At 36.3% G+C, this 24,112-nt stretch overlaps 1 protein-coding gene across 3 annotated transcripts in view; it reads left to right on the forward strand.

The window, feature by feature from the left end:
• LDLRAD4 (low density lipoprotein receptor class A domain containing 4) overlaps positions 1–24,112 on the forward strand; it is a 604,065-nt gene that overhangs the window by 544,559 nt on the left and 35,394 nt on the right. For all 3 annotated transcript variants that reach the window (XM_044667083.1, XM_044667090.1, XM_044667099.1), the window contains one exon: positions 16,150–16,304. In XM_044667083.1, coding sequence (XP_044523018.1) covers positions 16,150–16,304 — 155 coding nt within the window. The remainder of the gene's footprint in view (positions 1–16,149; positions 16,305–24,112) is intronic.

Consider the following 24,112-nt stretch of genomic DNA (forward strand, 5'->3'; position numbering starts at 1 on the left):
AAAGATGGTAGCATCGTTAGCCAATATAGGGATATTTGAGTGAGGGATAGATTTGAAAGAAAAGATGAATTCTATTTTGGGCATATAGAATTTGGGATATTCAGTATATATCCTGGATAAAAACAAAAACAAAAACCCTTACCTTCTGCCTTAGAATCAATGCAAGTATCAGTTCCAAGACAGAAATCTGGTAATGGCTGGGCAAGTGGGATTAAGTGACTTGTCTAGGGTCACAGAGCTAAGTGTCTGAGGTCACATTTGAATCCAGGATCTCTAGTCTCCAGAGTTGGTTCTATTATTTAAAAAAAACAAAAGTAATATAAGATAATAGGTAATACCAGTTGCTATCTTCTCCTGTACTGGCTAGACACCTTCCTTAGTATACTGTGTTGAATTTTGGGCTCTGTGCTTGAAAGATGTGGACAACTTAGCAAGATTTTGTAGGCAAATTCTCATTTCTCTCTAATACCATTTCTTTTTCTTTCCTTTTTTAAAGCAGTTTTATATATTATTTATATTTGTATATACTTATTTATTTGTATATATTTATTGAATAACTGTATAACTTAATGTGATATGTATGATTTGTTATAAATATGTAATAAATTAAAATAAACATGCTTATCCAAAAGAAACAAATTCTTACATTAGCTATGTCCAAAAAAATCTATGTTACATTCTTTTTTTCCCGCTTCCTGCTATTCCTCCCAGAAGGCAGGTGTTATGATATATGTCCTACATATGTTATCATATAATATGTTTGTCATGTTGTAAAGCAAGACACATGTAGCTTACACTAGAGAAAAATCAATGAAGGAAATAAAGTGAATAATGGTATGTTTCAATCTGCATTCAGACTCCATCAGTTCCTTCTATGGAGGTGATCTCTTGGAGTTGTCCTGGATCCTTGCCTTCTTGATAATAGTTAAGTCATTCACAGTTGATCATCACATGTTATTGTTGTTACTGTATACAAGATTCTCCTGGTTCTGCTCACTTCACTTTGTATCACTTCCTGTAAGTCATGCTTAGCTAACAATATACTGTTAGGCATTTTACAAAGTAAGTTAAACAGATTATTATTCTGTCTTTAGGAGCTAACAGTTAAAGGGAGATAAATATTGGCTACTAAGATATGCTTAGATAGTCTTAAGATATACTTTATACATCAAACTCTTAAAAGTCTTATTCTTTGAGTTTTATATCATGAATAATTCATATAACAAACCAAGTTTTCTCCTACCATACAGTTGTGCAATTTTTTCATTAAAAAGCCAACTTTCTTTCATGTTTTTTAAATTTGCCAAAAGTTTACAAACTTGCTTTAATACACTATGCATAGATTGAAATATATTCTTCCCCCTCCCCATCTTAATAGCAAAATTCAAGAGAAATCATTGGTCTTTAGATGTACTTTACACTGCTTATATTTCAGAGAAAAGAGACTATATTTAACTAACCTATGGGAAGTAACCATAAGGGAAACATAACATTAGCTCCTCATCACTCTTACTCCCACTCCTGTCCCCAGTATCCTGAAATTCCATCTCCTGTAGGATTTCTCCATGTCTGGGATGCTCTCTTTTTTCATGTCTGCCTATCAGAGTCCTTGTTTCCCTTCGAGACCCAGTTGAGGCACTGTCTTCTCAGAAGAGCCTTCCCTGATCATTGCTTTTTTCTTCTTGAATTTTTCTTGGGCTGTACCTGTGTACTTGCACTTTTCCATTCCATCCCAAAAGAGTGTAAGCTCCTGGAGGGAATGAACTATTTCCTTTTCGTCTTTGAAGCTCTAGCACCTAGGATAATGTTGTGGTTTAGTCGTTTTTCAGTTATATCTGACTCCTACTAACCCCTTTGGGGGTTTTCTCAGCAAAGATACTGAAGTAGTTTGCCATTTCCTTCTCTAGCTCATTTTATAGATGAGAAACTGAGGCAAACAGGGTTGGGAGCCCTATCCAGAGTCACATAGCTAAGAAGTATCTGAGGCCAGATTTGAACTCAGGAGGAGGAGTTTTCTTGACTCTGGGCCCTGCATTCTATCCACAGCATGGTTTAGCTGCCCCCACCTAGAACTATACATTGCATTTGGGAAATGTTAAATTATTTGCTTACCAAATTGAATTGCATTTTGCTCCCCTGTATTAAGGCAGTGAATTTGAAGGAGGTAGATTTTAAGCATCTTCTCATTAATTAGATAAGGGCTTTTCACATAGTATAAGAAATGTATATAAAACTCCTTCTCTGAGGAGTTATAGGAAACAGGACTTGTCATAATTATACATGACAGACTAAGGGAAAAAGTGTGCTTGGGTGGTGGTCAAAGACTATTCTTCATGGGGTAGTATTGTGAATACCATGTATTCCCCAAACTGACAACTGTTAGAAAGTAGTTATGGCCCAGAAGCTTTGACCTCTATCTTACAGAGTTTGTAAGGGCTTAAGTTATATCTGTAGATTTAAAAATAATTAGGTCAGAAAAAGTGCCTTATGTGACCTTACACAGAGAAATTAAAAGAATTGAAATAATTGAAAGTAAAAGAGAGAAAGTTGAGGGTAGATTGATTGATGGTCTTCAAATCTATGAAGGGAGATTATTTTTGTCCATGCTTCAGAGAAAAAACAAGAGGAAACGTGTTAATCTTCCTAATTGGACAATGATCTCCTTGTCATATCCCCTTTTAGTTTCATGAAGGGAGGTACAGGTATTATTTAAACTTTCCATATGTCCCAGGGCTTAGCCGACAATAGATACTTATTCCTATTTTACTTTATTTTCCATTTAAAAGCATTTATTTTCTCTCTCCCACCCAACCCCAATTTAAAGAGAAAATAAAACCCTAGTACAAATACATATAATCAAGCAAAACAAAGTCATACAAAATGGTTTTTGAATGAACATTAGATGTAAGATGAATGTAGGTAAAATCTTATTGAAAAGGAGAATTACTTCACATTAAAATGAGCCGTTAGGAAAAACAAAGTTTTAGTACTCCTAAAATCCATTTCTCTGGAATTCTGTAAAGCTCAAGCTAACGTCTAAGTTCCTCTTCTATCCCCATAATTCTATTTGGAGGACAGCCCATGTATATAAATGCAATGATGTCACCAACATCACTGTTTTGTTGTAATAAATTAGGTAGTTGTGCTACTTTACTCTAAATTTGAGCCCAGATATATTTTTAAGTTCCTAACACTTTTATATCAATGAGTCATTTATGATAGAATCATGAGCCACAACCCTTTAAATTGAGGGGGAGTGTGAAGCACTCATTTTAGCCTTAGATTCCTTTCTGGGTGGCCTGCCTCTAGACATTTTCTTGTTGACGTCATTAGCTAATAGAATTGCTACCTGAAGAAAACTGACACGTGGGCCATATTCAGAATTTAATATCAGACACACGGGATTTTGAAAATGAGTCAATAATGAAATATTTCTTTCTTTTTTTGCCTGACTCTACTAATCCTGGCTTGGTTGTTTTTTTTCCCCTAGTCATTTCCCTTTTCATCTTCCCTTACAATGCATTCTGCATTCATTCTCTTTTTTTTTTTGCTTTTCTTCCAAATCCAACTTCCTCCCTTTCTGCCTACTCTGTTCTCTGTGCATTGTTGAAATTGTTCCATTCATTGAATCTTGCCTTCAACAACTACTGCTCTTTCAGATCCTTCATGAAAACACATTTATTTTTTTGAAGGCTCTTTAATTCTTATTTGAGTGCTTCAAAGACTAGAACTAGGGAGGACCAAATGGAGGAAATACTATTAATAAGACTCATAGTACATGTGTTCAGCCTTGGTCTCAGCTGGTATTTTTCTTACTTAGATTGTCAACTTTTTAGACAAAGACTGTGTTCAATCTTGTACAGTGTTTTTGCCCACCCTGGTGCTTTGGAAGGAAAGTGTATTAAGGTTTCCAGGTTTATACCTCTTCAGGGCACATCAAACTTAAATTCCTTCTGAGAATCTGTAAAAGGCATCTTTGTGTTTTCCAAGGGCAAAAAACCTGCAGCTTTGTGAACAATGAAGAGACAGAAATCAGATTGTAGACAACGTAAGCACACATGTGTTTATATGTTGGGGGTAGAAGGAGGAGAAGGTAGTATTTGACAAGAAATTATTTTGGTACAAAATGGTTATGTTAACGAGAAACGGGTGGCCCTAAATGGGTCATATATTTTTTAGCCAAATTCCTTCAAAGTCCTTTAAAAATCTGTCATTTAGGGACAGCCAGGTGACTAAGTGGACAGAGAGCTAGGCTTAGAGATGGGAGGTCCTGAGTTCAAATGTGTCTCAGTATAGATGCAGCCAGATCCTGTGTTATCCTAACTGTGGTCCCCTGATATCTGAATGACTTCTTTTTAACAGCTTGTAATATTTTTTTCCTTGGTCTGGTAGTTTTTGAATTTGGGACATTAATGCACTGCTGGTGGAGTTGTGAACTGATCCAACCATTCTGGATGGCAATTTGGAATTATGCCCAAAGAGCGATAAAAGAATGCCTGCCCTTTGATCCAGCCATTCCATTGCTGGGTTTGTACCCCAAAGAGATCATAGATAAACAGACTTGTACAAAAATATTTATAGCCACGCTCTTTGTGGTGGCAAAAAACTGGAAAATGAAGGGATGCCCTTCAATTGGGGAATGGCTGAACAAATTGTGGTATATGTTGGTGATGGAATACAATTGTGCTCAAAGGAATAATAAACTGGAGGAATTCCATGTGAACTGGAATGACCTCCAGGAATTGATGCAGAGTGAAGGGAGCAGAGCCAGAAGAACATTGTACACAGAGACTGATACACTGTGGTAAAATTGAATGTAATGGATGACAATTCTGAGGGATTTATGGAAAAGAACGCTACCCACATTCAGAGGAAGAACTACAGGAGAGGAAACACAGAAGAAAAACAACTACTTGAAAACTTTGGTTGATGTGGACATGATTGGGGATGTAGACCGGAAACGAACACACCAATGCAGCTATCAATAATGTGTAAATAAGTCTTGATTGATGACAAGTTAAAACCAGTGGAAATACGTATTGGCTATGGTGGGGGGGAAGAATTTGAGGAGGTGAAGGGGAAAATAAAAACATAAATCATGTAAGTCATGGACAATTTTTCTAAAAAAAAAAATAATTCTATTCAAATGTGTCTCAGACATTACCTAGCTATGTGACTCTGGGCAAGGCACTTAACTTCCATTATCTAGCCCTTATTGCTCTTCTGCCTTGGAACTAATACTTAGTATTAAGTCCAAGACAGAAGTTAAAGATTTTTTTTAAAAAAAAAGTGATTGGTGAAATAAACTGTTAATTAGGAATTTTCAAGACTCTATTCAGCACTTTCTAACTTTGTGATTCTGAGCAAGTCACTTAACTCCTATTGCCTAATCCTTATTGCTTTTCTGCCTTGGAACCAATTCACAGTATTGATTCTAAAACAGAAGGTAGGGGTTTTTAAAAAAAAGAAATAGCATAACATACAGATTAAATACAAAGTGATTTACAAGTTGGAAGTAAATCTTAGTAATCTCAACTGAAGTTGTTTTCTCAGTTCCAGGGCTAGACTTTCTGAAAAATATATATGCAAAACTTCATCAGATATATGTGTTTTAGAAACGGAATTGAGTTTACTGCATCCTTCTAGGCAAAGTAACCCCCTAATTGGTTTCTCCACTAAATGTCTCTTCCTCCTCTCCAGTCCATCCTTCACACAGATACCAAAGTACTATTCTCCAAGTACAGTTCTGATAATGACACTTCCCTGCTCAGTAACTCTAGTGACTTCCTATTGCTTCTAGAATCAAATACAAATGCCTATGTTTTTAGCATTTATAGGCCTTTACAGTTTGGCTCCTATCTTTCCAGTTTAATTATACATTATATTATAGTGTATCCATTATCCATTATCCATTACTCCCCTTTGGGCACTCTACAGTCTAGACAAACCAGCCTTCTTGTTATTCATCACAAGAAAACTCTCCATCTGCTGATGTGCCTTATCTGCTATACCTGGGCTATACTTGCTCCCTCTTAGAATTCTTAGTTTCCTTTAAAACTCAGGTTAGGTTCTTTGATAATTAGATTAAGTCTACACTGCCCATCTTTAGATTTAATCACCAAAGGTGAGAGCACCTTCCAATTCTGGGAGGTCCTAACCCATGTGTGCTAGAGTGAGTAACGAATCAGAATCAAACGACCACCTATGAGAAAGTGTCTATTGTGATTGGACACGCAGGCTAGGGGAAGGCACTAGAAGTGATGCATACGTGACCCCTTTAAAAAGAGGGAGTTGAGTGAGTGAAACTTCTTCTGATTTGGTGAAGGGGACCTGAGGGATCTTTGCTGGTTCGTGACCAAGACTGTTCCATGTGGTGAATCCTCCTAAACTTCTATTAAGAAACTTCTTTTTATAGACTCTGTGAATGAAGTTTGCTCCATTCACCTCTGGGTCTCAGGCCCTTTAACCCTTGGCTGAGGGTTAAGATCTACCTGGACTAATCAGTGGGATAGGTTCTTATCTCCGTACTTCCTCTCTCTCTTCTCATGTAAATAAATATCCATAAACGTCAATTTTGAATTGAGATTATTCTTAATTGAGGATTGATAGTTCAATCATCTGTTGACCATCTTTAATATATTGAACCCATAAAACCTCTTTTTCACCCTTACAGTACCACCTTCTACATCTTTCCTGACCATTTACTTGCTCTTGCCTCTTCCCATATCAACCCCCTATTACATGTCCATGCTATATGTGTCTCCTCCTGTAGAATGCTAACTCCTTGAGGATTTATTGTTGTAGTTCAGTTATTTAAGCCTCTTTGTGACCCCTTTGGGGATTTTCTTGGCAGAGATCCTAGAGTGGTTTGTCATTTCCTTTTCTAGCTTATTTTCCAGAGGAGGAAATTGAGGCAAACAAGGTAAGGTTTCTGAAGCCAGATTTGAACTTGGGAGGGCGAATCTTTCTAAGTTTGGGCCTCACATTTTATCCATTGTTTCTCCTAGCTATTGTCCTTGAAGACGGGGACTATTTAATTTTTGGCTCTGTATCCCCACTGCCCATCGCAATATTTGGCACCTAATGGACAACGAATCAACAAAATGTATATCTACATATATTTTAAAATGTGTTATTTATTTTTATTTATTTCATTTTTATTGTCACGTAAAACACACTTCCATATTGGTCATTGTTGTAAGAGCACACTCATTCATAACCAAACTCCCAAAATAAAACCATAAATACACTGATGAGAAAGATGGCTCCAAGAGTTCTTTCTCTAGAGGTGGAAAGCATTTCCCAAACAAAACATATTAAGCATGTGACCAACAAGAAAGCAGAGGAAGATTGGAATTAGTTACCTAACAACTCCTTCTTCCTCTCCTCAAACTCTTTGTGCTTCCCAATACAGACAGACAGATAGACAGACACAAACACACACACACACACACACACCCATAACCCCACACTCACACTTGTTTAACTCACTCTACCCCTCAAACCGTGCTTTGCACTCTTTTGTTCTGAAGCAGCTTTATTGGTGCCTTTTGTTTTTATATCCTTTAAATGAATGTTGTAGCAAAGACCAACAGTAAAAGAAAATCCTAGAGTCATGGCTTCAGACAGGGAAATGCAGCATTCCATACCCATAATCTCCCAATTCTTCCAGGAGAGGAATGAACACACTGTATGTACAGTATGGCATTTCCTTCCTTTTGTTTCCCCCTCAAGACAATTTTGGATCATTTAGACCAGGCTTAATATGAATAAAGACATTAGGAGAAGAGAGAGAAAAGGGGGTCTCATTCTAAGGATGGCCCTATTCAAACTCTTAATCCTTTTAGACCATTCCCTTCTCCTAATGCCCCATTTGAATCATTGTTTTCATCTCTCTTTATTCAAAAGGAATAATTTCTATGTCCTGATTATCTGGCTGAATGTATATTTGTGTAATATTTATGAGTCAGAAGGACCATAAGACCTGTTGAATTTCAAATTCTCACATATTTTATGTAAATCTAAAAGAACAATAAAGTGATGTTCATATTCGCTTCTCTGTTCCTTGCTATAATGTCCAAGTTTGATTATGTCTGTCCTGTGAGAGGACACTGGCCCCAGGCATTACATATGGGCATAAAACCTTCATGGCTTAAAGGTAGTTGTGCAGCTTGAATTATGCCCTCAAAAAAAAACAGGCTTCTTTCTGGCATCTCACTTCATTTGGAGTTGGAGAAGTAAAGGCTATTTCTTTTAAATCATCCTGACATTCTCTCTGAAACCGTCTGTTTCACTCATAGTCATTTACAGTGATGACCTGTATCCATGTGAGGCTAGCTCCCAAGGCCAAAAGGAGGCATGTTAAAACTTACTGGAAACCTAGGTTACCATCGTTGTGTCCAGGCTGCCTCCTTGTGCGAGGACTGCATGGTAGGACACACTCATACTTCAGACAGCCATCCCTTTGGAGCTTCTTTGCCCTGTCTCTGCTATAGATGAAATAGTAGCTCTTCAGGAGGGGATGTACCATTCCTCTTACATCTCCTACGCAAGTATGTTTTGCTTTACACAATAGATAAGTAATCTAGACAGGTAGGTTAATAAAACAGTTCAAATTAACTTCTCTTTTCCCTTTGATGAGACTCTTAATTCTGCTGATAATTTTTTTCTTTGTTTCTGATTGCTCCTCAGATGGTTGCACCTCTTGGAACTAAGATTTTTCATTTTATCTACCTCTTCTTCCTTCCTCCTATTCCCTGAAATAATTAAGGATCTGGAGTGAAACACTGAAAAGTGAAAACAAAACAAATTCTTTCAAGGAAAAACTCTATAGTGAATCAATCAATTAGCAAGTATTTATTGAAGGTCCATTTTATGTTCAGCTCTTTGAGAGGAAACAGCAAGGCAGTGAAAATGGATATGTGTCAGATATTTGAGAAACTTTGAGTTCAATTAGGGAGAAGAGGAAGACACGCAAAACAATTAGAGAGCAAGACAAGATAGTAGAGAATTAAATGTTATTTTGGCAGGCCATTTAACCTTATCAGAGAAAATGGGAATAATAATACTTGGACCACATAAGCCATATCATTGTTGGATGTGTTTTGAAAACCTTAAAATATTATATAAATGTGAGTTATTTTATTAACAATAAATGGTGGGAGTGGCAATGTGGCATTGTGTATAGAGAACTGACCTTAGTGACAGGAAGACCTGAGTTTAAGTGCTACCTCTGACACTGACTATATGACTTGGGCAAGTTATTTGACCTTTTAGTGCTCTGGACAAGACTTCTAAGTTACACAGAAGTTGTTGACCTGCATTGGTAGAAGGAATTTCCTATACCAAGGAGAAAGGAACAGAAGAAAGAAGGAAGGAAGGAAGGAAGGAAAATGTTCTTTAGTCATAAGAACATACATTTTCTTTTTTTTACTAAGGCTAGTAATAAAATGTTATCTACACTGTTTTCCATGCATGGGCATGGAAAAGGTGACCTAGAAAGACATCCTCCAGGTAGAAAAGAATTAATCACATGAAGATTTTACCCAGGCTGCCATTATCTTAATCATGGCTTTCATCCATTTCAGTATCTATACAGCAATTAATTTTTCTTAAGAAAAGACTTATAATTCCCCAATGCATTTTTTAAAAACTGACAGCTTTTCTCCTGCTAAATAAAAATAATCTTTCAAAAAAAATTTTTTTTGTAAAATACGATAGAATATTTAGATTGATCTGGTACCACCATTGTTTCTTACTTTGAACTAAGCAAAATTAATTCAAGGTATCTTTTGGTCTAGTTTGCCTTCTCTTAGTTATAATGACAATATCCACTGGAATATCTGTAATGCTTTAAAGATTAAAGTGCTTGGCATAGTTTATCTCACATTAGGGTTTGTGAATTCTCCCCTTTGCCAAGTCCCACTTTGCCTCATGGGTGACCTAGGTCTTTTAGTTATATAAACAATGCAAAATCTTCACAGTTATCCCAGCTCAGATACCTAGAGCTATGTGGCCCTGGGCAAATCCTTTAATCTCTCTGTGTCTCATTTTCCTTATCAGTATGAAGATGATGATGATATTCGTTCTGCTCACCTGAAAGAGTTGTTGTAAGAAAAGCAATTTGCCAGCCTTAAAAGGAGATAATCATTTGGGTAGTTCTTATTATTTATCATTGAATAACCTTTAGATTAGGTTGTAAAAGCATAAATCTAGATGACCTTATAGACACCAGACCAGAAGAATGACACTGGAGAAAGGGAAAGGTGACAGGCTTCTGTGTGGTGATTCCTTAAAGTCTGGTCTATGCTCTCACAATGTTGGGGCTTACTTCTCCCTTCCTAAGTGTTTATAGCCTTTTCAACTGGATCTTATGTTTGAGGGAAAGAAGCTGCAGAACACATAACCAACCATTCACTGACTCTTACATTTTCACTGCCCTTTCAGTTCAGATGCCCTTGTATCATGCAAAATCCTCCCTATGCTGAACTCACATTTGAGGGACCCAGAGCTTATGATCCAGCTGAATTTTTTAAATCACCTCATCAGATCTACTCTTGAATTCACTTTTTCTGAGTAGGAAAGCATATAATCAAGGAGAGTAACTTATTGTACCAGAGATGATAGAACAATATAACGGCCAATAAAAAAATGCATACCCAAGATAAATAAGAAAGTTTTAAAAGAGCACCTAATTTCCTTGATGAACCAAGGTCACCTGGCCTGGGAGAATTATATCATTAGATACTGAAAGAACTGGCAAAAAATTGGTGAGATATGGTGCCTCAGAGTGGTTTTGATTTGCATTTCTCTAATTATAAGAGACTTAGGACACTTTTTCTTGTGTTTATTGATAGCTTTGATTTCTTTATCTGAAAATTGCCTATTCATGTCCCTTGCCCATTTATCAATTGGGGAATGACTTGATTTCTCGTACAACTGATTTAGCTCCTTATATATTTGAGTAATTAGACCTTTGTCAAAGTTTTTTGTTATAAATATTTTTTCCCAATTTGTTGATTCCCTTCTAATTTTGGTTGCATTGGTTTTGTTTGTACAAAACCTTTTTAATTTAATGTAATCAAAATTATTTATTTTACATTTTGTAATTTTTTCTAACTCTTCCTTTGTTTTAAAATCTTTCCTTTCCCAGAGATCTGACAAGTACTATCCCTAATTTACTTATAGTTTCCTTCTTTATATTCATGGCATTCACCCATTCTGAATTTATCTTGGTGTTGGATGTGAGATGTTGATCTAAACCTAATCTCTCCCATACTGTTTTCCAATTTTCCCCAACAATTTTTGTCAAATAGTACCTCACACCTTGCAGATTGGCTAACATGACAGCAAAGGAAATTAGTAAATGTTGGAGGGGATGTGGCAAAATTGGGACATTAATGCGTTGCTGGTGGAGTTGTGAATTGATCCAGCCATTCTGGATGGCAATTTGGAACTATGCCCAAAGGATGCTAAAAGACTGTATGCCTAAAAATAAATATTAATAAATGTTAAAAAAAAAAAAAAGACTGTATGTCCTTTGATCCAGCCATACCACTGCTGGGTTTATGCCCCAAAGAGATAATAAGGAAAAAGACTTGTACAAAAATATTTATAGCTGCACTCTTTGTAGTGGCAAAAAACTGGAAAACAAGGATATGCCTTTCAATTGGGGAATGGCTGAACAAATTATGGTATCTGTTGGTGATGGAATACTATTGTGCTCAAAGGAATAAAGAAATGGAGGAATTCCATGTGAACTGGAATGACCTCCAGGCATTGATGCAGAGTGAAAGGAGCAGAGCCAGAAGAACACTGTACACAGAGAGTGATACACTATGGTAAAAATTGAATGTAATGAACTTCTCTACTAGCAGCAATGCAATGATCCAGGACAATTCTGAGGGACTTATGAAAAAGAATGCTATTTACATTTAGAGGAAGAACTATGAGAGTAGAAACACAGAAGAAATACAACTGCTTGAACACATGGGTTGATACGGATATGATTTGGGATGTAGACTCTAAACAGCCACCCCAGTGCAACTATCAATAATATGGAGATAGGTCTTGATCAATGACACATGTAAAACCTAGTGGAAATATGCATTGGCTACAGGAAGGTGCGGGGGGGGGGGGAGAGGGGAGAAAGAACATGAATCACGTAACCATGGAAAATTTTTCCATTAAAAAAAATTGGTAAGATACTTGGCAATATTTGAAAGAGCATAAAAAACAAGAGAGATGCCACAAGATAAGAGAAAAGCAAATGTCCAAATCTTCAAAAAACAAAAAGGGAAGAGATCAATCTGCAAGCTATAGCCTGGTAAGTTTGACTTTGATTCCTGAGAAAATTCCTAATTATATCATGAAAGAAATGGTTGCTGAACATCTCAAAAGAGAAATGATGATTTCAAAGACCCAGCATGGTTTCATCAAAAACAGGTCATGCCAGACTAATGTCCCTTCTTTTCTTGGCTAGATTACTAAACTAGATATGGGAATTGCTTTAAATATCATTTTGTTGTTTGTTATTGTTGTTCAGTCGTGTCAGACTCATGGTGAACCCATTTGGGGTTTTCTTGGCAAAGATACTGGAGTGGTTTACCATTTCCTTCTCTAGCTCATTTTGTAGATGAGCAAACTGAGGTAAACAGGGTTAAATGACTTGCCAGGGGTCACATATCTGGTAAGGCTCAATTTGAACTGAGGAAGATGAGTCTTCCAGATTCCAGACATGGCACTCTTGTCTACTGCACCATCTAGCTGCCCCACAGAGGTAATCGTGCTACTGCATTCCATCCTTTTTCAAATTACATCTGGACTGTTTGTTAAGTTATAACATCACAACTTAAGAAGAATACTATTTCTATTTATATAAATATGCCACTATTTATATAAATTAATTTATTATTGGAAAGTGTCTAGCAAAGTGCAAAACAGATGGTAAAGGGTGGTAAGTCCAGGTCACATAAAGATGGGCTGAAGGAAACAGGCATATTTAGCACAGAAGAGAAGATTCAGGGAATATGTGAGAGCTATCAGGTATTTTAAAGGTTATTGTGATGTATGATCTGGGACAATCCTGAAAGACATATGGAATGGAATCCACCTCCAGAGAAAGAACTGCTGGATTTGGATGGATGAGAATTAAAGCATACTGTCTTTCACATCAGTGTATTTATGGTTTTATTTTGGGGTTTGGGTTACATATGAGTGTGCTCTTACAACAATGACCAATGTTGAAGTGTGTTTTGCGTGATAATAAAAATAAAATTTAAAAAAAAAGAAAGAAAGGTTATTGTGAAAGAGAGATTAGAGCAGAACCAAAAAGCAACAGATAGAAGTTGCAAAGAATCCAACTTCAGCCTGAGATCAAGAAAAACATTATAACAATTTGAGTTGTCCCAAAGTGGGATGGACTCCCTGGACAGGCAGTTGGGTTTCCTCTCCTTGGAGTTCTTCATGTAGAGACTGTATAAACAGAAAGTCCCTTGCAGATGCTAAACAATCATCCTAGTGCAAATATCAGTAATATCGAAATGGGTCTTGATCAATGACACATATAAAACCCAGGGGAATTGTGCATTGGCTATGGGAGAGGGGGTTGAGAGGAGGGGGGGAAGAATATGAATCATGTAACCATGAAAAATTTTTCATAATTAATCAATAAAATTTAAAAAAAACCCAACAAAGTACACAGGTCATGATGTCATTCTTAAGGGAGATGACATTTTCCCAGATAAGACATAAACAATTTGCCTTTTTGTGTCTCTTATATAATAAAACAAAACAAAACAGAACAGAACAGAAAGTCCCTAAATATTTGTTAAGCACTGTAATGGAGAGGACAAAAAAATAAATAGCTACTTAAAAGATATATACAAAATAGAAGGAAGATATTATCAGTGGAGGTAGCCAGGTGGTTCAGTGGATAGAGCATGGAGCCTAGAGTCAAAAAGACTCCTCTTCTTGAGTTCAAATCTGTCCTCAGCATCTTTGCCAAGAAAACTCTGTGTGGGGTCATGAACAATCAGACATCACTAAAACAACTGAATAACAACAATATTAGTGAAGGCCTTTGCAGCTGGGTAAAGGCCTCTTGCAGAAAGTAGGATCTGAACTGCGTCCTGAAGAAGCCTAGAGAAAACCAGAGATGGAAGTGAGGAAGAAAACATCAGAGATATGAGGGGAAACCATTGTGCTGGCAGTGAGATGGGAAATGGAATGTCCTTGTTGAGAAATGGCTGAATCACAGAGCATATGGTACGGAGTAAAGAAAATATAAGAAGACTAGAAAGGTAGGAAGAAACCATTTGCCATGTCTATTATGGCAGGAGTTGCTTTCATGAAGGGATTGGACTAAATCACCTCTGAGGTCCCTTCCAACTCTAAAATTCTGCAATTCTATGATTCTAAAGAATTTAGTGGGCCCTTAATAAATGCTTCCTCCCTCTTTTCTTTTAAATAAATGCTTCTTGATGGTTAGATTGATTGAGAGACACAGGGAGCATGATGCTTTTTACTTAATATGGCAAAATAAGATGGAATCCAAAGAATACAATAGAAGGTATTATCTGGTTGAGATAAATTTCAGCTTATGGTATTTGGTTAATTTAGTATTTTTGAACCTTGATTTTTCATATTAGAAATTGGGCTGATTAACATGTCTGACCTCACAGTGACTTTATGAGTAAGCCTGAATGAATTATTATTAAGACTTTCTTCCAATAGGTCTTGATCAATGACACATGTAAAACCCAATGGAATTGCGCATTGGCTACAGGAGCAGGGTCAGAGGAGGGGAGGGAAAGAATATGAATCACGTAACCATGGAAAAGTGTTCCAAATTAATCAATTAAATAAAAATTAAAAAATAAAAATAAAAAAAGACTTTCACCCCACCAGGTAGAATAATAAATATTATTAGTATAGTTTGTAATAATAATAATAATAATAATAATAATAATAATAATAATAATAATAAATGTATTTAGTGGAGTACCGGAAATCACTTTGCAATAAACTTCTTCTAGAACAGAGGTTCTTAGCTTCAGGTCTATGGTCTCTTTTATTCCACTTAAAAAAAAAAAAAATATATATATATATATATATATATAAATTGTCCTTCCCTCCCTTCCTCACACCACAGAAGGTATTATCAGGCAAAATATATAGATTATGTCTCTCATTTCTGCTTCTCGGTTCATTCTCTGGAGGTAAACATTCACAAGTTATTCTTCAAATATTAAATCTATAGCTATTCATAATGTTCTCTTGATTCTACTTGTTTCACTCTTCAAGTCTATATTTTTTTTTAAACGCTTAACTACTGTGTATTGTCTCCTTGGTGGAAGAATGGTAAGGGTGGGCAATGGGGGTCAAGTGACTTGCCCAGGGTCACACAGCTGGGAAGTGTCTGAGGCCAGATTTGAACCTAGGACCTCCCGTCTCTAGACCTGACTCTCAATCCATTGAGCTACCCAGCTGCCCCCCAAGTCTATAGTCTTTTGATGATGGACTTGATAGCTCTTAGATTTTAGGGAGTCTATGAACTTGGTTGGAAAAAATGCATCTTTATTTTTAATAATTTCACTAATATTTAGCATTTCCTTCAATTACAATTTTTAAAAAAGTTATTTTGAGAAGGGATCTATAGTCTACAATTGACTGCCAAAGTGGTCCATTAATACAAAAAAGGTTAAGAACCCCTGCACTAAGCTCTCTCTCTGCTTCTAGAAACTCAGTGTATACTCAACACCAATTCATAGTTGTAGGGCACTTGCAGTTTTACAGAAGGTTTCTATCAAAACAACCCCACAAAGTTGATAGCACAAATATTATTATCCCCATTTTATAGATGAAGGAACCGAGGTTTGGAGAAGTTAAATGGTTTTCCTGTGGTCATATTGCTAATAAATAAATGAGTCAGGATTCTGGGCCAAGTTCAGAGATCCTTCCACAAACCTGTGCTATTACTTCTCATATTGAGACATTAAGATGTTTGAATCTGGTACAAAGCACTGCTTTTGTATTACCTTAAAACACGTATCAACATGTTTTAAGAAGATAAACATTTTTTAAGACAGCATCTGGGCAGAAAAAAAAGGAAGAGTTTGTTAAAGTGTTCCTATTCCTTCTCTTTCTCAGCTGAACTGGAGTTTGTCCAGATCATCATCATCATTGTTGTGATCACGGTGATGGTTGTGGTGATCATCTGCTTGTTGAATCACTACAAGCTCTCAACACGGTCCTTTATCAATCGGCAGAGTCAAAACAGGAGGCAAGAAGATACTTTGCAGCCGGTAAGTCCAGGCCTCTGGATCCATTAAAAAAAAAAAATAATAACCCTTACCTTCCATCTTAGAATCAATACTGTGTATTGGTTCTAAGGCAAAAAAGTGGTAAGGGTTAGGCAATGGGAGTTAAATGACTTGCCCAGGGTCACACAGCTAGGAAGTATCTGAGGCCAGATTTGAACCAAGGACCTCCTGTCTGTAGGCCTGACTCTCAATCCACTAGCAGCCTAGCTGCTCCCCTCTGGATCCTTTTTAATCACATATGTCAACAATGTGCTTGGGGGCTATTTTTAGGACTTCAGAATGGTAAAATACCAGTTCCGGGGAGCCATCCAACTTCAGTGTTCTATGACTATCACACATTGGTCAACTGTTCTGTTGTTATGTGCAGTCCTGTGATGTTCCCAAAGGTTAAATACAAGGGTTCATTTTATGGAAATAAGGATGTTGAGATTGGATGCGATATTGGAGTTGGAAGCTCTCTTCCCTTTCTGAAATTCTACGATTCTGTCACAGTAGATCTAAGATGTTATTGCATGGATAAGTAAGGCCTGAGGGCTTCAAGCAATAACAGAAAGACATTTCAAGGATGAAGCTAGAATTGGGGACAGATGCCCAGGGTGCCTGCCTCAGGCAGGGTCTATCAGAGAGGACCAGAGGACCAAATAGAAAATTCAAGGGTAGACCAATGGCCAATGACAAGTTAATTTTCAGAGTTTCCAGTTGCCTTCTATCCTATAGTATAAGTAGCACTCTCCTTCCTTTCCATATCAAACTGTTAGAATGGGTTAAGGATCAAATAATAATAACAACAAAGAACATGATCTGAAGGTTCAGAAAATCTGTAGACAATCTTTGGAATAAGCAGACATCACTTTGCCAAGTAAAGACTGATATTTTTGGATTTTTCAAAAGTGGCTTACCTAGGATTTGAAACTATAATTCGATGAAGATCCAAGGGTAGAATTGAAAGGAACTCCATGTGAGCAGCATCCACAGGAACTTAGCCAGCCATAAAACAAATGGATCACATGGTTGGTAGAAAGAGAGGGGTTTATGATGTCAAATCAGCTCAGGGCCATGAGAAATTACAAAGGGCTATGCTTATGGAATTTAGATCTAGTGATCAATGTTTATCATGGAAGGAGAGAGAGTCAACTATGTAGTTCTTCATTACAGGCTTTAAAAATAAAATTTTTCTATGGGAAAATATTTTTTAAAAAATAAAAAAAAATAAATTTTTTCTGAATACTTTGCAAGATATGATCTGATAGTAAGAATGATACATCAAATGTTTGCTGTCATTCATGGATTGACAGATAGCAAATTGTCATATTACCACTACAAACCTTAAAATATCTTGGGAAAATATACCTATAAATTGTACTGAACCAGAGAATTTTCACTGACTGAACTGGTGTTCTGAATGGCCCTGTTACAACATTATTTCATAAAAATGAAAAACAATGTTTTTAATAGATGTCACCACTGCAAATACTTATGATTGCCATGCAATGTGGAATGAAAAACTTTCAAATTATTGTGGAAATCAAAATCAAGTGGGAACAGAATTAGCTGTAGATTATCTTCGTCATCTAGTCCACCACTGGAGTTTACATAGATTGCTCTTAGGGAACCTATAGAGAATGATTTTATATTCTAACATTTAGTTATTCGACTATCAAAAGCAGTATTTTATCTACTGTATATATCTAGAACATTATAGATCAAGAAATAATGGCAGAAAACTGAGGCCCAGAGAATCTAACCATGGAGGAGACATGAGAGCTATTTTCAAATATTTGAAAGATTTTTATATATAAGAGTGAATAAAGATAGATTTATTCTTTGTGGCCCTAAAGGGCACAACTAACCCAAGTTTTAGGAGGGAACAATAAAGAAGAAATTGGTAAAAATTGGAATTATCCAAAATAGGGGTAGGCTGCTTTTGTGAGGCACCAGTTTCTCTGTCACATAACTGTTTAAACAGAATAAATGTCCATTTTTTAAAGGGGATTTAGTCATCAATCAGAGTTGAGCTCTTCAGTCAATAAGGTCCCTTCTAGCTCTACATTGAAACAAGTTTTGTCCTTAAAAAGTTTATCTTCTATTTTACCCACCAGTTTTAACTTCTACCTCCATCTCACAACTTGGAATGGGAAATTTAGGGGAGAATCATCAAGGTTCTCTATCTGTATTCTGCATTATTCAAAGAATGCCTATTAAAACTCTTGTCTTATGTAGAATTGCTAATGGTATTTAAAATTCATTCCTGTTCCAAGCTTCTTTTCCTGCTTTAGAAGAACAACTTTGATAGGTCTTCCTAAAAAGGAATGGATGATTTGTAAAAGCTTATTGCTAGAAAGGTGTCTCATGGTCTCACTTGCCTTTTTCCTGCTTCTGAGACACCATGGGGAGATCTGACTGTTCTGGCCCTTGTCATAAATAAAACATTATCAAAATGATGAGTCTTTTTACATCTGAGGTATCATCATGTTGTGTGTGTGGTTATCTACTTGAATTTGGAGTCAGGAAAACCTAACTTGAAATCCCTTCTCAGACACTGATTATTTGTATGACCCTGGACAAGTCACTCTGCCTTCACTGTGACTCAGTTTCTCATATGTAAAATGAAGAAATTATACTCAAAGATTTCTAAGATTTCAGTTCTAAAAGTATGCTTCTATTATCCTAAAGCTCTCTTGGGAACTAAAGAATACCATATAAATGTAGACTACCATTATTTTCCATGCACCAGTCTTCTTCCAATGCCTTTCCACATCCTTGGGTTCTCAAAGGCTACTCATGGGGAGAACAGACTTTACTCTATCCTACCCACCTAGAGAGCCTCAATTAGGGAAGCCCAGTAACAGATCATCATCCCAAGACCAGCCAAGTGACTAAATCATTTGATTATTTTTTTCTGCCTTAGAATCACTTAAGGAAGGGAGAGAGGAGAGGGTGAAAATTATACACTTAAAAAAAATAACCTTTACCTTCCATTTTAGAATCAATACTCAATATTATTGGTTCTAAGGCAAAAGAGTGGGTAAGGTCTAGCTTTTCCCAGAGTCACACAGCTAGAACGTATCTGAGGCCAGATTCGAACCCAGGATCTCCCATCTGTAGGCCTGGCTCTCAATCCACTGAGCCACCTAGCTGCCTCCCCTCCCCCATACACTCTTGAAAATTGAGGACTCCAAAGAGCTTTTGTTGGTGTGTATTATATCTATTGACATTTATTATCTCAGAAATTAAACTGACATTAAAAATAATTATTAATTTGTTTTAAACAACCATAGTAAATCCATTTCATGTTAATATATTTTATGATAAATGTTTTGTTTTTCAAAGCAACAAAAAATGGTGAAAGGAATGGCATTGTTTTACATATTTTTGCAAATCTAATGACTAGCTTAATAGAAGACTGTCAAATTTTCATATCTGCTTCTGCATTCGTCTATTGAGATTCTATCAAGATTCGTATATTATTTTGACTGAAATATATGAAGAAAATCTAGCCTTCACCATAATGTATTTGGAAAAGGAATCATTTTAATAAGCAAATAATGTTTGGTATTATTATAAAAATAGTTTTGACCTTGTGACCCTCTTAAAATGACCTCAGGGATTCCCAAGAGTCCATGGAACACACTTTGAGAATTATAGTCTTTTGAAGAAATGATATATATACAAACAAATCTTAAGTATATTTACACCAGTAGAGAAGTTCAGTAGATGAATAATCTTTTAAAATGTTATTACACTTATATATTGGTACACTGGCTCTTTTAAAAATCAGTAGCATTTCAAAAAGATACCAAAAACACAATATAGAGATCACTCACAGAAAGTACAGTGTTATATGGCAACACCCATCCTACCTTCTTGCTTGTATTTTTTCCCTACTTATATTTGAGAAAGTCTAAGAAGTGATGCTTTTGCATACAAAGTAACAAAATTGAGTTATATGGTTCACACAATCTCTCAGTTCAGAAATATAACTTAAATATTTTACTTTTAAAAGTTGTCCCTTGGCCTACATTATCCAAGGCAAGAAAAGCTGATAAGGTGATAAATTTTGCCAAATAAGTCGTTTTCATATCTTCTCTTTAATTTGATTTAAAAGACTGTATTTATACAATTGTGCTAAAACATAGGAACATTGGGAATACAGGCTTACTGTAGTATCTGGAGTATTCTATGTATTTTATTTACTTGAGGTCATAGAGTTAGAGTAAGAAGAAATCTTGGAGATTATTGGCCCTGTGCTCCTCCTTTTACAGATGGGGAAACAGGCCCCTAGAAGCAAAGTAATTTGACCAAGATTAAACAGTAAATGTTAGAACTAAGATATAGATCTGTGCCCCTTGACCCCAAAATATTTGACTCCATTGCCCCTCATTTGTAATCATTGTCTTTCTGGGTGATACCAAATACCAGGCCCAAGCTGGTGATTTCCTTCTATAGGCAAAATTTAATCCAGCTGGCCTCCCACATAGACATGGGTTCTATTCCCAAAGTTTGTTTGGAAACAAACACAAAAAAATTTCATTATAAAAGATACTAGAAATGGTTTTAATGTTCCCAGGCTTGATCATAAAATCTAACTTAGTCAGCAAGCATTTAAGTGCCTATGTGGTTCTGGACACAGGAAACATAATTAGAAATGGAACATCCTAGCAAAATGAGCAAAAAAAGGACATATATAATGAAAACCAACAAAATTAATATAAGGTGATTTGGGGAAGGTGAGAGAGGTACTAGCTGCTGGAAAAATTAAGAAATTGTAGAAGATGGTATTTGAACTGAGCTGAAAGGAACTAGGGGGCTCTAAAAAGCTACTGAGTGTTCTATGTGAGGATCAGCAAGGCATAGAAAGGGAATACAAAGATGAAAATAAAAGACCCAGTCCAAGTGGAGCTTATAGTCCACTGACCAGATATATAGACTAGATCTAAGTAAATTGGACTGAAGAGTGTTTATGGGGGAATAATTGGCAATCAGGAAAAAAGGAAAATAACATATCTGTTCTAAAAATATTTATAGCAGTTCTTTTCGTGGTGGCAAAGAACTAGAAATTGAAGGGATACCTATCATTTGGGAAATGACTAAATAAGTTGTTGGCATCTGATTATGATGGAATGCTATAAGAAATGACAAGCAGGTTAATTTTGGAAAAGCATGGAAAGATCTACATGAAATTATGAAAAGTGAAACAGCCATAACAAAGAGAATATTATTTACCGAAACAGAAATATTGTTTGAAAGATGACTTGTGTATGTCCACCTCCAGAGAAAGAAGTGATAAATAGAAATAAGTGAGATATAGTTTTCTATATAAATATATATTTTTGTTAAATGATGCCATCTCTAAGAGTTAACTGAGTATTTTAATGTAATAAATAAGTAAATTGAAAAAATAAAAAATTTTAAAATAAAATTTAAAATAAATTTAAAATTAAAAAATAAACTTTTTATATTAAATTTAAAAAATCTGGAAAGGCAGATGGGAGTCAATTTGTAAAGAACTTATATGCCAAAAAAAAGGGATTTCTCTTTGATCTAATGGCCCTAGGGAGCCTTGACAATTTATTTAATGGGCCTTTTAAATATTTAATAAATTCTTTATCATTCATGATCAGACTTGTGCTTTAGGAAAACTATTTTGGCAATCTACTGGAGGTTGTGTTAGACAGGATAGAGTCATCAAGTAGGGACATCGGTTAGGAAGCTATTGAATGAGTGAATGAATGAAAAAAATTAAGTGCTTACTTAGTGCAAAGCACTGTAGACACAAATATAAAAGCAAAGCAATTCTTGATTTCAGGGTGCTTGCATTCTTAGAAGGGAGGTAACATAGAAAAATAAGTTTTAAATACTAGTCAGATGGAAATTTTCTTTGTTTGGATCTTTAGCAGCTATATCTATCTACTAAGGAGGCAAGTGCTACAGGCAATAGGCCTTATCAAGTCATACCTCTTCAAGTGTTGATTTCCCTGATAACCTCTGGGGATGGGCTAGGAACAGGGTCTGTGGGATGTACATGCAACTATTCTAGGACTCTGTCCAAGCCTGAGGCAAGATGGTACTTGAGATAGTGGTGGTAGTTGGACTACACTGTCTCAGTCTTTCCCTCAGGGCGCCATACTGATTGAGTGAGGATGGCTTCCCTGTCCATGGCTGGCAGTTGATCTAGTAAGCACTAATCTATGTCAGAGGTGATGAAGGCCTGAATGAGGGTGGTAGCCATATTGAGTAGAAAGGAGATGAATGTGAGTGATGTTGTCAAGGTTGAGTTGATTGCTATTGAGGAAACTAAGATGATGGCAAGATTGCAAAACTGGGAGACTAAAAGAATTCTGGAACCTTTGACATAAATAAGGAAGTTCAAACAAAGGATGGGTTTTGTAAGAAAGGGAATGAGTTCTATTGGAGCCATGTCCAGTTGGAGATAACTGCGCGACACCCATTTCAAAGTGTCCAATTGAATTTTGGGACAAATAAGATTTAGTTGGTTTCTGAGTCCCAAGGGTAGTGGGCCAAGAAATAGAAGGTGAAGGAAGCTAAAACAAGATAATACTTATTTTAATGAGCACTCAACTGTCCCTAGGCAAAGTTTTGAAGCAGGTAAAGATGGTCTTTAGATAACCTTCCATTCTTTATTTTGGCTCCTCCCTTCCTCCCTCCCCTCCTTTCTCCCTCCCTTCCTTTCTCCCTCACTCCCTCTCTACCTCCCCCTGCTTTCTTCTTCCATCCATCTTTCCTTCCTTCCTTCCTTCCTTTCTTCCTTCCTTCCTTCCTTCCTTCCTTCTTTCCTTCTTTCCTTCTTTCCTTCTTTCCTTCCTTCCTTCCTTCTTTCTTTCCTTCTTTCCTTCTTTCCTTCTTTCCTTCTTTCCTTCTTTCCTTCCTTCCTTCTTTCCTTCCTTCTTTCCTTCTTTCCTTCCTGATGCCCAGCCCCTACACACCTAGGACCTCAGGCTCAGGCAAGACTAGATGGGCTGCCACAACAGGGAGCTTAGGGGCATTCATCCATTCATGCATTGAATATATATTAACACTTAATATGTATTAGTGATATATATTAAGTGTTAATATATATTAACATTGTATGCTGTAGGCACTGTGCTGGCGATATGGAGACAAAAATGAAATACCCTGCCCTAAAGAAGCTTATAGTCTACTGGATATATCAGCCCTTGGATAAGTAAATACAAGATAATTCAAAGAGGGAAAGTCATAATAGCTGGGGGGAAACAGAAACTCTTCATCAAAGGAAGTGACAGCTGAACTGAGTCTTAAAGGAAGCTAAGGATTCTGAGAAATGGTGGTCAGGAAGGAGTACATTTCTGAGAAACAATATATAAGGAGAGATGACATATGGAATTCTCAGATAAAGGAATTTCTGGTGGGCCAGTTTGGGTTAAGTGTAAACTGTTAAATATTAGGGAATTAATATGAAATAAGACTGAAAAGACAGATTAAAATCACATTTAGAGGGCCTTAAATTCCAGGTTGAGAGGTTTGTATTTTTTCTGTCAATGAAAGTGTTCATGGAGATGTTGGATTCTCACAAGGTTTAGGATTAAAAGAGATCTTTCCTCACTGGAAAAAATTATCTATGTGTTTCCCCAGTGTCCACTCCATGGTATAGAGCTTTTGCCTTTATAATCATCTTCATAGTTTCCCCCAAACCAGCAATATTGGATATGGGTCAAGTCATATTCTAATAACTGAATTTATCCATGAAGATGACTCAATTCATTACTCAAATATGCAATATACAGTGACTATTTCACAATGTTGCTTTGGCA

This window comes from Gracilinanus agilis, chromosome 1, assembly GCF_016433145.1.
Source record: "Gracilinanus agilis isolate LMUSP501 chromosome 1, AgileGrace, whole genome shotgun sequence".
Lineage (NCBI taxonomy): Eukaryota > Metazoa > Chordata > Mammalia > Didelphimorphia > Didelphidae > Gracilinanus > Gracilinanus agilis.